At 47.3% G+C, this 15077-nt stretch overlaps 1 protein-coding gene across 3 annotated transcripts in view; it reads left to right on the forward strand.

Annotated features, from left to right (window-relative positions):
* Positions 1–3922: 3922 nt before the first annotated feature.
* Positions 3923–15077, forward strand: part of RASGRP1 (RAS guanyl releasing protein 1) — an 83985-nt gene continuing 72830 nt past the window's right edge. For 2 of the 3 annotated variants that reach the window (XM_007460192.1, XM_007460193.1), the window contains exons 1-2: positions 4010–4044; positions 8517–8701. In XM_007460192.1, coding sequence (XP_007460254.1) covers positions 4010–4044; positions 8517–8701 — 220 coding nt within the window. Of the gene's footprint in view, positions 4045–8516; positions 8702–15077 lie in introns of all 3 variants that reach the window. The other variant, XM_007460191.1, reaches the window with a different exon arrangement.

The following is a 15077-nucleotide window of genomic DNA, read 5'->3' on the forward strand; positions in this document are numbered from 1 at the left end:
GAGAGGGTCTCCATGATGTAAAAAAACACGGCCGGGGGGGGGGGGGGGGGGAGGGTCCCTGAGAAGGGGCTTCAACAGAGACGAGCAGCAAACTTCAGCTGAAAACAAGAATGGATATCTTAAAATACCATTTATATGACATTCATCAGATTCCCTTTAGAGAATCCTGGGGGGACCTTAAGGAGGTAGAACGCTCTCCAGAAGAGCTGGCCCATGGACAGAGAGACTCCCAAAGAGGCATGCACTGCCTCCATAAGAAGATGCCGAGGACAAAGAAAGATGCAGGAGTCCAACCGTAAGCCCCCAAACTACAGGTCCGGAGCAAAAGTGGCTGCTTTTCACGTGGGCAATTTCCCTAGCTTTGGTCCAAGGTGAGCAGCAGCAGGGATGTACAGTGTTCAGTGTGGGATGGCCAGTCATAATAATAAAATAATGAGGCCAATTCTCCCTGTCTCAGAAACAGAAGCAACACTCAGCAGGAGAGGAAAGGATGGTGCCACATCCCCTCCCTCCTTTTCTCTCTCCATCTCTCTTCACTCTCCTGTGGAGCTGTGTGTCCCTAAATGTGGCAGCTTTGTCCTCATTGGTCCATATGGGTGCCTCAATCGGTATACCCCATGGTGTCCCCATGAGAGCGGGGGTAACCCAACTCTGCGGTGGCAGCTCCTGGAGATCAGGGTATAACATCCTAGCATATTTGGACTTGTCTGTTTATTAGACACGTAAGCTCATGTGAACAAGGCTCTTGTCTGTCATGTTCTCTGTCAGATTCTCAACGCCAAGGACAACATCTGACACTAAGTAGGCACACAGTGAACGTATCTCAAATGGATGACAAAATGTTAGACCACAGAGTGGAAGCTGTGGTGGCCAGTAGGTACTCCAAGCATAACCAGTCATCAGGCAGATTCTGCAAGATGGGTTTGCACCCCCTGCCTCTGGAAGGCAGCCCTGCGTGTGCCCTCTGGGGCAACTTGCCAGTCTGCTATGCGTTTGGTATAACTGTGCCTTTGTGATCTAGGTGAAAAGAGATGGCAGGCGGAAGGAAATACACAAGCAAGAGCACTGAGGCTTGTGAGGGCACGGGGCACAGCAATTACCAGCAGTTGACCAAGTCACAACCTAAGAGGTCAGGTGCCTGGGAGGGCATGGCTGGAGGCCAGGCTGGACAGGTAAGGTTAGTTGTGAAGGTGAGCAACGTTAAGAAGTTTGTAGTTTATTCTGTAGGCAACTGGAGAATTCCTTGGCAGTTTGGAAGCAAAGAAATGACATGATCAGGTAATTCTGAAAACAACATGAAAAAAGGATCAAAGAGGAGGTTCTATAACTAGGGAGGCCATTTATGAGGCTATGACACATGTTCAGGTTCAGAGATAACTGGGGCCAAGACATGTGGCTGTGGAGATGGAGAGGAAGCCCTTGGGGGACAATTCTGGGAGGCGACCAGTTGGAAATATGGTTTGGGATGTTAGATATCAAGGTTAGATATTCAGACATGGGAGTCATTTGGGTCCTGTTGAAGTCATGAAAGAAATTAAAAACACCTAATTTGAAAAAACCCACCGGATTTGACTAGTGGATCATTTAGAAAATCTGATGAAAACAGGTGTTCTTAGTTTCAGAGGCTTCGCAGATACTCACCAAAAAGCCAAGTAAAAGGTCTGGGGATATCAGTTAAGAGCCCCTGGTTGAAAGAAGAAAGAATAAAAGAGAAAGGGTCCCAAGGAATGACCTTACCCAAAGGGTGAGCAGAAGACAACAGTGGTCCCCAACCTTTCTCAGCTGTTACAGAGACATTGACTACTGCCTATCAAAGAGTCTGGAGAAGCAGAAAAGAGGATAAGAGAACAAGAGAAAAGAAGGAGCACTTTGTTCCTGAGGTAGAGGTGTCTCAGCACCATGGAGACTAACCACATGGCAGAAGATGAAGAAAGAGATGGAGCTAAATTCTAATTTTTTAGGTGTTTGGAAAAGACAAATTGCTCAAGTAGGAACAGCCAGAAAGCCTCTTCAAAGAGTTCAGCTGGGCCCAGAAACCCAATCAGGTGCAAGTGGAATGCAGAGCTCTCAGGAAGCCCGAGCAGAAGAAACTTCCTAGGTAGAAGCAGGCCTTTCTTTAGAAAACTCAGCAAGATTCACAAGACTTGTTTCTCGAATGAACTCATAGCTAATCATTTCTATACTTATTACATAATGAACTGCAGGTGTATAGCTGCATACAACTGCCTGCAACTGTGTTCAGTAGTGTGTATACACCCAGTAGCCTATCTAAACACATTTACATATATTTATGCATTTATATAAAGGTACGTGTTTATCCATTTGGCATGTATACATATGCATATACAGTGTAATTCTGGAAGAGTGTCATAATTTAATATTTATTAAATATCCAAATGTTCCTTCTATGTGTATGGCTGTGACTGAGGACTTGGTTCTATTACACAATGTTCATGAGGATTCTCTGGAGAAATTTCTTACCGCTCAGAATCAAAAGAGTTGATCTCTTGAGCAATTTTTTTTTTTTTTTTGTCTTGCATGTGACAGAAATTGAATTTTAGATAAGGCTTCCCTTTTGAACATGACTGCTAGAAATCCAGGAGACAAATTTTTGGTCCCACTTGTAGCAAGTGTTTTGAACTCTATGGGATGCATTAAAAAAAAAAAAATTCATTTCTGGCTCCATTTTATGTACTTTAATTTTCACTTTTCATTTCATTTCATACACTTCTTTTTGTGACTTACACACCTTTGTAAGCTATCTTGAACTGTTTGTTTGTTGTGTTTAGGATAAGGTGGCATATACGTATGAGGCTTTAAGGTCCAGAACATTATGGCTGGGAAGGGACTTATTAATGTGACTAGAGTTAGGGCATGTGACACTGATAATGGGTATGTTATTAGGACAATCCCACAGCGATTACAGGGAGTCAGCCAGATCTCAGCCCAGGTCGTGGTTCTCTCTGCTGTGTACTAGTTGTGTGATGGGAAGCATATTATTCTCTAACCCTTCATTTTTTTCATCTTTAAAACAGTGACCTCTTGGTATTTGGGGGAGACGCCGTACATGAGGAACGTACAGAAAGCACTTAGCACAAGGCACTCAGTCAACATTAGCTATTGCTGTCATCACTATCTTTTCGGCAAGCAGGGGTAGGCAGCCATTTCTGACCAGATCTTCCGTCAGAAAGTCCTCCCCAGCCCTGACCCCCTCTCTCCCATATCCACAGACGCCAGGCAGCTGTGTCCCGCCTGACCTGCAGCGCGCCTGCACACTCGCTGCCTCCCGCAGGGTGCCGAGCTCGTATCTCCAGACCAGTCTTGTTAATTGCTACCAAGAAGACACCCGAAGGCACAGGCTAAGGCGGACCCACAACCGTGTATTCGTTCTTTACCCCACCCCCGACTCTGGGCTCTGATATATACCAGAGAGCCTGCGCGCGGACGAGGGATCTTCGGGAAACTGGACTGAAATTCGGGAAGGTGGGGGCGGGGGAGGGGGCGTTGCCCCGAGAGCCACCAGGTGAAGCCGGTTCCCCCCCGCCCCCGCCCCGCTCCCAACCCCTCTCCTGGTTCTGGTTTGGTGATATCGAGGGCACCTGGAGCCTCCGCGCCCTTCCAGCTCCGCTTCCGACTTCAGCCTCGGGCCGGGAGAAGTAGCCGCCAGGGGTAAAAGGCGAGATTGGAGGGAGGCGCAGGCCTCCGGGGGCTACCGAGTAATGCGGGCAGTTTTCGGGGAAGAGCTGAACAGCGCCACACATTTCCTCGGCGATAACATCAGCGTTTGTCAGGTGGTTGGAGCGGGCGTGTGTGCGCGCGCGCGCGCAAGGAGGAGGACGAGGGGGCGCGCTCACACAAAGTTTGTGCCTGCGGGTTCGCCGCGGTCGGGCGTCCTGGGAGAGGAGGCCGGGGCGGAGGGGCCCGGCAGGCGGTGGTGGCGATGCGCCGCACCCCGCCGAGCCTGTCCCGCCGCGCTGGGTGAGGCGGCTCCTGGAGCGCGGCTGCGGCCATGGGCACCCTGGGCAAAGCGAGAGAAGCTCCGAGGTGAGTAGGGGCGCCCGTTTCCTTTCTTGGGGCGGGGGCCACAGCGCGCGCGGCCCCAGGACCTCGCCGGGATGGGAAGTGGGGTGGGGGGCCGGCACGGCGCCGCCGCCTCGGGGAAGTTGCGGGCCCGGGGTGCGGACGGCGGCAGCCGGTGGTCTCGGCCGAAGTGTCGGCCGAAGTCGGTGGAGACGGGCTCGAGGGACGGACGAGCCCGGAGCGCCATGCGCGTCTCGCCCGACGGACTGGGGAGGGAGCCCGGTTGTGCGGACGCGCGGCCAGAGTTGGCCCGGCGAGCCCCGGAATCGCGCTTAGCTACCTGGTCCCCCGGCGCCGGGCCCCTGGAACTCCCACTCGCGGACTTTACGCGCCCCCTGCACCTGCCGCAGCTCCGGCAGCGCCACCTGGCGGCCCGTCCGGCCCTGCGGACGTCGGGCCGGACCCAGAAGGCCAACTGCCTTTGCCAGGAGTGCTCAGGGGTCAGTGAGCCACATAACCACCTGTGTGGAAACCTGCACTCCCCTCCACCCACCGTGATCCTAGAGACATGTTTTAGGAGTGTCTTGGGGGTGACAGAAGATGAAGGAAAAGTGACCGTGAGTGTAAAAGCTATTGGCAGGAGAAGGAGGCCTGGAGGGGCCGGGCAACTTTGAGTTTGTCCCCCAAAGGGCCAGAACTAGACAACTGCCTGGCGACAGCCTGGGCTCAGCATAGGGCCGAGAAAGCTGTGCTCTCCCCACCTCCATCCACGCAGACTCTGTTGCTCCTGGCCGTGCCCAGTCGAGGCAGGAAGTGTTGCCCTGCTGGACCTTATGGATCTAAAAGTTCTTGGTCCTTTACGCCCTCCCCCACCCCGTCACGTACCGTGAAGGTCCAGCACTTTGCCTTGCACCGGACTGAGAGGAGGAGCTTCAGTACATTCAACTGAGTCTGTATTATGGGAATGGGGAGAGGACAGGACTGGAAGAAATCCTCGCTAGAAGTCAATAAAAGCCGTCTTCCACTGCAAAGAAAGTTGTGGAAGCTTCCTTTGGTTCTCTTTGTCCATTTCATCCCTTACTCTTCTGGGCTGAATTTCATGAAAAGTTCAACCCGAAATTGTGACCTCCACTGAGATACCTGAGGCTGGAGTGGATTGCACCTGAACCACTTCAGAGTTTTGTCAGTCTCCTTCAGCAAACTGGATGGGGCCTTAGCCAGTTTTAGCCTCAGGAAACACTTTCAAGTTGTTTCTCTAGGGCGCTTTTTTTTTCTTTTCTTTTTTTTTTTTTTAAATACTTGAGGGAGCTGGTGAGGAGACATTTGCCTACTTTACTTTAAAAATACATAAGCCTTTGCAGACTTAGAGGCGAATGCATTCTATGTCTAAAATAAAGCATTTTATAAATCCTTATCTACAGCCATTTCACCAGAAGAGAACACTTTGAAGGTTTGTCACATAGCAGCCAGTCAAGAGACTTCCACAGCAAAATTGCCCAGTTTCCTAGTTTATGGTGCACATAACCCCCATCTTCCTGACCTCTCAGGATGCTATTTGGGTTTTAGCAGTTTCTCTTCTCCCTGGTTTCTCCTGCCCAAGCCCTCTGAGTCTCAGCGGCCTCCCCCCAACTGCATCTCACCCTCCCTTCCCTGTCCCCTAAATACTCCCTTCAAGTTCATTCTTTCTGCTTGTATTTTACCAGTCCCTCCTAGTGCTGATAAAAGCATCTACCTCTGAGAATCACCTCCTGCACCAAAGTGGTTTCCCCTACAGGTGACATTAGGAAACATTGCCAGAATTAGAGCCAGGGCAGTTTTTGGAGTCCTGAATTGTTGATGCTACCAACTGGGGGAGAAAATGGAATTTTCCCTGGACTGGCCAGATGAGAGACAGAGGTAGACACCCACATCCCAGCCCCAGCGGGAAGAGCTGTGTGTGGAGACAGCCTCCAGTTGCCGTGGCCTCTTCTCTTGGGGCTAAGGAGAAGTAATATGGAAGGCCTAAGAGAAGAAGAGGCTTCTAACAAGAAGGACTTTGTTTTCATCTTTCCCAAGTCTGCCTTGGGTAGAGGTCTTAATGGTGAAGAGGCAGCAGCTAAGGCCAAAAGCTAACTTATCCCAGCACTGGACAACCAGTGCCAGGTTTAGAGAGTCATCACTGCTTCTGCGGAGGGAAGGGAGCATGGCATGGACACAGGAGGCTTGGCTTCTACCTGGGTCTGCACTGGTGCCCAGTCACATTGCCCTTCCGAGCCCAGACCTCCTCATGTGTGGGTGAAGGGCTTGGAGAATGACCATGGAGGGGCCATCCAGCTCTGGGGTCTGAGGACTTTTGGGGACCTGAAAAAGAAGTTGGACCCAAGATTCAGCCTTTATGTTATCAGCTATGCTTTTGGAGGTTTTTACTTTTGTCTTAAGTTGAATTGACCCTTTCAGTTCCTCTTGCTAATTCTGATGTAGTGAAAGGTGCATATTCCCAGGCACAGTAAATATTTATTAAACCAAACCAGAGAGGTGCCAAGTACAAATCCCAGATCAAGTACATATGAGTTCTACAACCTTGTCTATGTCATTCAGCCTCTTTTAGACTCAGTTTCAGCATCGTGAAATGGAGATAACATCTCTCTGGGCTGTAAGCTTTGAAGACCATGTAAATCCCCAGCCCAGAGCCTGCCATATCAAAGGTACTCAGTTCAGGGTGGCCATTATTTTCTTTCATTTTCAGATGCTGATCTGATCTTGGGGCTATCACAGGGCCTGGGTAAAAATCAGTAATGGCCAGAAACTTGATCAAGTCCTGTAACACCAACCTGATCTTTCGGAAATCACTGCCTTGGCTTAGCAGATTCCCAAGAGCCAGTTTCTGATTGGATTTCACTGAGCCCATCCTAGGTTGGAACAGGTGGCAGCAGCCAATGCCAGACCAGCATTCTGGAGCTACTTTGAAAGGGAACTCGAAGGTCAGGGTGTTCCCTTCACGAGTCTGGCTTTGTACTGAGCGGTCCCACTGTCTTTTTAACAGGGTGGTTTCCCAAAATCCATGTGTGCCCCAGCATTTTATTTTGATCTGACTACTTCTTCAGCCCCTTCTGGGTGAGGTTACATCTTATCGAGAAGCTTTCCTCAACACTCCACCTAGAACTGGTTTTCCCTCCTCTGAGAACATCACACTTCTTGCCCTTGACACTCACAGGACAGTTATTTAAGATTTATAGAGTTATCTTTTCTTGGGCTGGTTCTGATTCTCCAGCTAGATTTTTGTATTAAGGAACTTCCAGATCACCTTCATACTACAACAACTAACATATAATGAGTATGTTTTACAGTTTGCAAAGTACCTTCACAGACTATCTCACTGGTCCTCTCTGGCCTATCACACATGTGTTGCTCATAGGATAAGTACTTATTGATTAATTAATGCCATCATGTGTTTATCAAATATATAGTGGTTAGTTAAAGTTATGGATCTCTGATATATTTCTTTTCTTCATCTTCTCTTTGGTAATAAACATGAAATAGCCAAAGCCACAGTAAGGAGAGGAGAATCTACTCAAAGGAGTTAATCAGCAACGACACGTATCACTAGTAAACCTTCAAAGATTATAGATATGTCTCTGTATGTTATGTTTATTTTTTTGATGGAAGGGAAAATAAAATGCTTAATTAACCTACTGATATCATTTTGCAAACACCTTGACTTATTCTCTTGAGGTCATGACCAAAGATAAAGCTAAGTGAAAGTGGAGAAAGGTGACCTCTTGGGCTCTAAAGCCATTTCGAGATTCAGACTTGTCTTTTTGTATTCACTTCTGGAATAAAGCTCTCATAATCAGTAAGGACTTGATAGAATAATGTTTGATGATAAAAATGACTCAGAATGATTATCAGTAATGAAAAACAGAATCTTAGAACCAAGATTTGTGAAAAAGGGCTAGATTAAAATCTAAACACCACTGCCATAACCCTCACCCCCTGCACACGGGTCCTGGGTCTTTGCCTTCTCCCCCAAAATCCTTAAAGATGTTTCTGAGGCCACCTGACTTTCTACAGTAACTCTGGTGTTGCTCAAGACGAATGAATTTAGCTGAAGATGAGACCAAACTTAAATAATTCTTAAGACCCAAGTCAGTGGTCTCAGGGCTAAAATAAAAATGTATTGCTAGGAGCTAGAAACTGCCAAGAATAGTCTTGCGTCTGCCTCTTCCTTTCAGGAGCTGGAGAAAGCAGGCCAAAGCAATCCTAACCCCAGGCTGAGGAGCCCTGTTTGCAACCCTGAAGTCTCACCTTGCTATTAGTGTGAGAGATGTCTCTTTAACAGCTAACCAGTCTGTTTAGTGCCTTTACCAAGTGGGAGGGGTATGTCTTATCAGCCCAACTCCTGGGATTAATTGTCTTATCTCTACTCCTTTCCTCTTCAATCTGCGTGCAGAGAGCAGAGCTGTCAGTGTGGTCGTCCCCTGGCTGCTCTACTCTCCCTGCCTTTTCACTTTCCCCAGGAAACCTTCTCATGGCTGCCGAGCAACCCCTAAAGCAAGACTAGAGGGGAAGCCCTCCAGCAGCCCCCTCCCCTGCCATCCCAGCCTGGCCCAGATCACCCAGTTCCGAATGATGGTGTCTCTGGGACATTTAGCCAAAGGAGCCAGCCTGGACGATCTCATCGACAGCTGTGTTCAATCTTTCGGTGAGTTGGCGAACTGCCCACATGCATAAAAATTGCTCTCTTACTTTGTTCTTCCTTAAAAAGTGTGTTATAGAATAGCAACCTAGATTGCATTTGGGGTTTAAAAATAGCTCTTGAGCCTTTGAAATGTTGGAGACTGTGCAGTGCCTATGGCACATGACTATGTGGGTGTAATAGGTCGTGATGAGAAGTGCGATTTAAAGCAAGAAAAGTTACTGAGGAGTGTTTGCATTTCCAATTTTCTCAGGATGGAGGTTTTTCTTGTGATGAAAAATATGATAAAATGCAGTGGTACATCTGGTGCTTTTCTGTCCTTGTGTTCTTGGGGCACACAAAGACTAGGTTACATGAGCAAACGCTGTTATCAAATAGAAATTCGAAAGCCTTTGGATCATTTGGACAATAAAGTCTTAATAATTCCCCTCACAATCTTGAGGCTGGTTGTGGAGCAATAGGAAAGGACCAGGCAAAGCCAGATGTCTGTGCCTGAAAGGTACTGGCAAATGAGCAGTGTGGTTGAGGATTGAGGATCTATAAAATGAGCAGACAGACACATGGGCAGGGAGTTATCTAGGCGTGCACTCTGTCATCACCCGTACTCACAGTGAGGGATGAGCAACTTAGTGCAGCTGACAAGCAACTATCAACAAAGATGACCTTTTTTTAAAAAAATTTTGTAGGCACTGTCTTTCTTTTGATTGTTATGTGAAGTAGTGATTGAAAAGTACTAAGTGTTTGTTCCCGTTCCCAAAAAGAAATGATGGAAAATTCATAGAGTTTCAATATCACCGGTCCCCCTCCTTGCCCCTTTAGAAACCCCTCCAACTCCCACCGGGAAGCAGATGAGCATGTGTGTCTCAGCACAGAAATGCCAGCCGGCCCTGCCCTGGTGCCTCCCAGGGAGTATAGGGGAGGCTTGATCAGATCCCAGGTAGCACGACGTGCAGGACTGTTAGAACTCAGAGCTAGGGATTATTCATTGGCTGGACCTGTTTAGTGCTCAGTCAAACCTTATTTGTAGAATTCAGAAAAAATTGACATTGTGGAGATTCTCATTTAGTACAATGTAGCAAAACATTGAATAGTTTTGGTGGGGGATATATATATATGTATAGCTGATTCACTTTGTTATACAGCAGAAGTTAACACACCATTGTAAAGCAATTATACTCCAATAAAGATGTTTAAAAATAAAAAAAGAATAGTTTTGGTGATTCCACCATTTGGTTTAAAGCAGCGGTTCTCAAATGTTCCTGTAAAATCACACGGAGGTTTTTTTGTAAAACAGATTGCTGGGTCCCACCCGCAGGCTGGCTGCTCTAGCAGGTCTGGGGTTAGGGCCCAAGAATTTACATCTCTATCATTTTCCCAGGTGACGCTGCTGCAGCTGATCCAAGAACCTCACTTTGAGAATCACTGCCTTATTGTTTATTATAGATTTTTTAACTTGGAAAAGAGGGAGTATTTTTACTAGTTTAGCATTAAATTTTAATTAAATTTCTACACTTTAGTCTTTCAGCTGGGATGAATTTGGGAGCAGAATGAATGGTTTTCTATTTCAAAATAATCTCCGTGGAAAATATCCATGCAGGGAGATAAGCTAGAAGATGGGGGGATGGGTGGAAGCATGGCTATAATGAGCCATTATTCATCATGCACTTTACTTTCACCTGGTTCCCGGTTCCCGACTTGATAAGCTGCAAAGTTCCTCATACAGTCGTGATAGTCTTATTTACTGGTCTTTAGCAGGGCACTGTGACTATTTCATGAATAAGCATTTTTATTCTCTTTCCATTTCACTGTTGAGGAAACAAGGTCCAACAATATCTTTATCATGCCATCTTTCTTCCTCCCCTGCCAGTCATGCAGCTGCCCGCTCAGTTCAAGGCTGTTGCCCTAACCTTCAAATCATCATGACGTCAACCTGAAAAATACATGACCCATTCTGAGGTCCTGCTAAATAAAAAATGACCAAGCCTGACCCACTCCCCTCAGTGAATCCTAGCAGGGCTAAAGATACTGTTTCCTGGATTATGTTGAACTGAAAAGTACCTTAAAATCCCAAAGCTATTTAAAAAAAGCCATTGAGTCTAATAGTCTTTTATCCATTATCATGAAGTATCAGTAGCCCCTAATTAAGCCCCTAATTGCATCTGACACTCGGCTGGGCATTTCATGAGAGAATTACAGTGACCAAACCTCTATTCCATTATTCAAGCTTAGAATACCTGAGGAATGCACCGTTCGTGGAAAGAAAAAATGTACCAAAGCCAGGGCAATGATAAGGTAAGGTGTGCAGGAAGAATAAATTCTTTAAACCATGTAGACCCTGAGTGAGTTCACGCCAAGGGTGAGGGCGTAGACTAGGGAGAGCAGCCACGGTCTGTTCAAACCCCTCTCGTGCAGGGCGTGGGAATGCTGCCAGAAGACAGCAAGGAGCCATCAGAGGCAAGGCTTTGCACCTGGGGTCCTGCAGGGTTTCCTGCCACAGAATTTACATGAAAGAGGCAAAAAAGAAAAGACACCCTATGTCTGGAGGGAATGGGAGATGACACTTTTGTCTGTGAATTGGACTCTGGTTATCAGTGGACGTGTCTAGTGGGGCAGGGGTGTGGAGCTAGAGCTGGGGGCCGAGGAGCCAAAGCTGGATTGTGACAGGCAACCATCCACCGTAGGACATTGCTTGTGCTTCTGGAGGTCTCCTCAGAGGTGATCCGAGAATAGTAACGCGAGGCTGATGCTTCTCTTGAAACTTACCTTACTGGTTATTTTCTCTGGTGAGTATAGAAGAGTTTTTGCTTTAGAGTAAAACAGTCTAGCTTAGTTTTTTTTCATGAGTTTAGAAGTCTTCTCATTTGAATACCCATGGAAAGAGAGGGAAATAGCTCTACCGAAGTGTGGGGGTTTCAGCCACTCCTCCCAACAACTTGAAAAAAAAGGGAGGAAATAAAACCTCTTTTGCACACAAAGACTGACTAATTAGTCCATTTACTTTTTACTACTCTCTCAACCTCACCTTGGTGCAGATGCCTTGAAGAGGTTTGAACTGGCTACAGCTGTGCTGGCCAGTATGGCAGCCACTACCCACCTGTGGCTATTCATGTAGACATTTTAATTAATTAAAATTAAATCAAATGTAAAATTTAGTTCCTAAGCTTCACCAGCCATAGTTCAAGTGCTCAATAGCCACAAGTGGTGCCTGCTGCTAGACAGAGTAAGTAGAAAATATTCCCTTCTTTGCAGAAAGTCCATTGGATAGCACTGGCCTGGGTAGATGGTTGACCGGAAGGGGAAAAGCAGTGTGGGATTTGCATTTTTCTAGCAGCTCCAGCTAACAGCCTGGCTACTGTCTAAGGCATCCTGGGCATTTGGCAGTCTTTACTGATGGCTCTCTCTTTAGTATTATTAACCATTAATTTCAGAGGAAGGACTTATTACAAGGCTGTTAGGGATGGGTGGCCAGCACGTACAAATTAAGGCCTCTAGCAAGCCTCCGGATGCCACTGTACGAGGTTACAGATCTGTGATTAGAAATTCAGAGCCTTGAGTCATAGTGCGTTGCTTTCACCATGAAACAACCCACTCCCACCTTCTGTTTTAATCAGAGGTCATGCTTTACATTGTCACCATATTATTGCTTATTAATCCACTCTTCCACTGAGCATAATGAGGCAAATCATCACAACCCTGGTACGTTTATGTCAAATGTATGTGAATCACACCATCTGTTTCAGAGGTAGGAAAGACCTATGAGATCATCTGGGCTTTTTATAATGTTTTCACTTTGTAAGAGGGCTGCCAGCTTTGAGGGCCGAATGGAAGGCTTCAGATGTCCCAGTTCTGGCCCCCTCTGAATGCAAGACAACTTCTGACAGCCTCAGAAAGAAAACTGCAAACATGTCCCAAACATGTCCCAGGGACCCTCAGCAAGCAGCTCTCCTGCTCCCAGGTCGAGTGTGGGAAGAAACTTAACATCTTTGTATTACGGGACAGCGAGAAAGGAAACACAGCTTAGCTAGTGTCTTATTTATGGTGTGTTGTTTATTTCTTTCTTGGAGGGCTATATGTATCGATTTTCTTTGAAACTCAAAACAACTCTGAAATAGGTCAGGTACTAGTGTCTCTGTGGACAGAGGAGAGGATAAGTGGAGCCTGTGAGAACTGAAAGAACTTGCCTCATGCCCCCCGCCCCCCAGCCCAGCCTAAAGAGAAAACACGCTCCCAGAAGCCTCTTGAAAGCTGAGCTGGGCCATGCTTAGGTCCTTCTCCTAGGGCAGCCTCCCTTCACTCGGGGGAGACCTGCATGCGCCACAGGACAAGTCTGCACTCTGTGCCCACAGTCTGCAGGCCTGGTGTCTCCCAGATTAGAAATTAAACTCCATTCAATGTAGGAAACATTTATTGGACCCCTTTTATATACCAGATATCTGCTTGGAATTCTCAAACAAATTCTGAATCAATTAAAATTAGTGTGTGCATTGTATCTCCCAAACGAGAGAAACCTCCAGACTAATAGGTATATTTCCCGTACCACTAATAGATGTATTTCCTGCAGTTGGATGTTAAAAGCATTGTATAGACCTCAGCTTATTAAGGGTAAAACACTACATCTATTTTTAAAGTTAAATCCAAAAAAGGCAAACACACACTCCCTCCATGGCAGAGGGAAGATTCAGTGTTCCTCACCACTCTGCAACTTAGTCTGTACACCAAAGCCAAGTGCCCAGAGGCAACAAAAGCACAAGACCAGACGCCAAGGGCCGTGATGTTGAAGGGCAGTCAGACCCAGGAACCAGCAACTCCAAGGAACAAAGCCAAGTGTAGGGTCAGGAAAGCTGGCCATTGTGAGGACAGGCCCTTTGGGAAGAAGACCACAGCTGTCCCAGCAGCCTCCTCAGTGGAATCTCCCATCTCTGGGAGTCATGGTTGCAAGATTTTGTATGTATAGGATCGTCCTTGGGGCACCCACGTCCTGAGGCTCCTGGGCATCAGAGCGGCTCCCGGGCATGACTGTTCTTAGCCCTCTGGAGTGAATTCGTACTCTATGATTGGGATGCTGTATATTGCAAGGAGCCTCCTTGCTGCATCTTTGATAGGCTGGCATGTCTGCCCTCTCCAGGTGTGAGGTCGAGTGACTAGAGGGAATTTCCCATCTCCTTTCTTAGGCCTGGCGGGCTGGGCCTTTACCTGAATTGGCCCCGTTCATCTTCACAACAACTCTCTGAGGTGGATATTATTTTGCTCTTTTAATTAACAGGTAATTGAAGCTCAGAAATGTTAGTAACCTGTGGAAAGTGGCCAAACTCATTAGTGGGAGAGCTGCTGAGATCTGAGCTCTGACACTCCTGTTCTCTCCACTCTGCCAGAGGTTCTCCAGCTTCAGCATGAATAGTCATCATTGTGGGGTGTGTTCAACTTTCAGGTTCCTGAGGGTCAACTCCAGAGCTTTTCATTCAGTCGTGGTTTTGAAGGAGGTGACCCCACAAACTGATTTTGAGAAATGCCATCCTACAGCACACTTGCTTCTTGGACATCCCAGAGCATTTTCTCAGGCTTTCTAGGGAAACACGGGAAACTTAAAGAATACACATCCTCTGAAAAATGATAGAGCAAATAGGTTTTCAGCTATATGAACTAGACAATCACGAGGTGAAGCCAGTGTCCTGGCCATCTCTAAAGCAATCAGTCCAGATCTAACTAGAGAGAGGCCTGCCTTTGAGCAGGTTTGCAACTCTGGGCCCACTTCTGTCAGATTTTCCTGTATTTCTATCCCTTTTCAAATGCAGGAACCCTTTTGAAAACTTCCCGCCTGTCAGTCTTTCGGCTGTGGAAACAAACGGAAAGTGGTGGTCAATTATTACTATGATTTGGTTCCTTGCACTCAAAGGCAGCATTCCCAATGTGCATTTCCACCTTTAAGCCACACTCAGACCCGTTTCCTGTGGTGCTGGCGGCCTGGCTCCCTAGTGTATATGCCAGTTCCCCATGGGTCAGAGACCCAGAAGTAGTGGCTTAGCTGAGGGGACTGGAGAGGTGCTCCTCTGAGCACTTCTTCAAAAGTGCTGCTTTTGCAGCAGACTTTTTAAGGCCCTATATTGACATGAAGGTTGTTACGTCCGTGATGGAAACACATTAGGAAATAACGTGAAGGCGCAAATGGTGTGTTCACTTGTGCGCTGTGGTTGGCAGTGAGACCACCGGGGAAGGTTATCTGAAGTGCAGACCCACCCCTGGCCCGCCTCCTCTTGGTAGGACCTGCCTGCTTCTGCCTGGAGCTGTTACAGCTGCTGGACTTGGTGCCTTGGTCTGCAGGTAGTTTGGGCTACCAGCTAGTTGGGGTTGTCCTAGAGTGGTTATGAGGAAGGCAGCAGGGAAA

The sequence above is a fragment of the Lipotes vexillifer genome, unplaced genomic scaffold (assembly GCF_000442215.2).
Source record: "Lipotes vexillifer unplaced genomic scaffold, Lipotes_vexillifer_v1.1 scaffold408, whole genome shotgun sequence".
In the NCBI taxonomy this organism is placed as follows: Eukaryota; Metazoa; Chordata; class Mammalia; order Artiodactyla; family Lipotidae; genus Lipotes; species Lipotes vexillifer.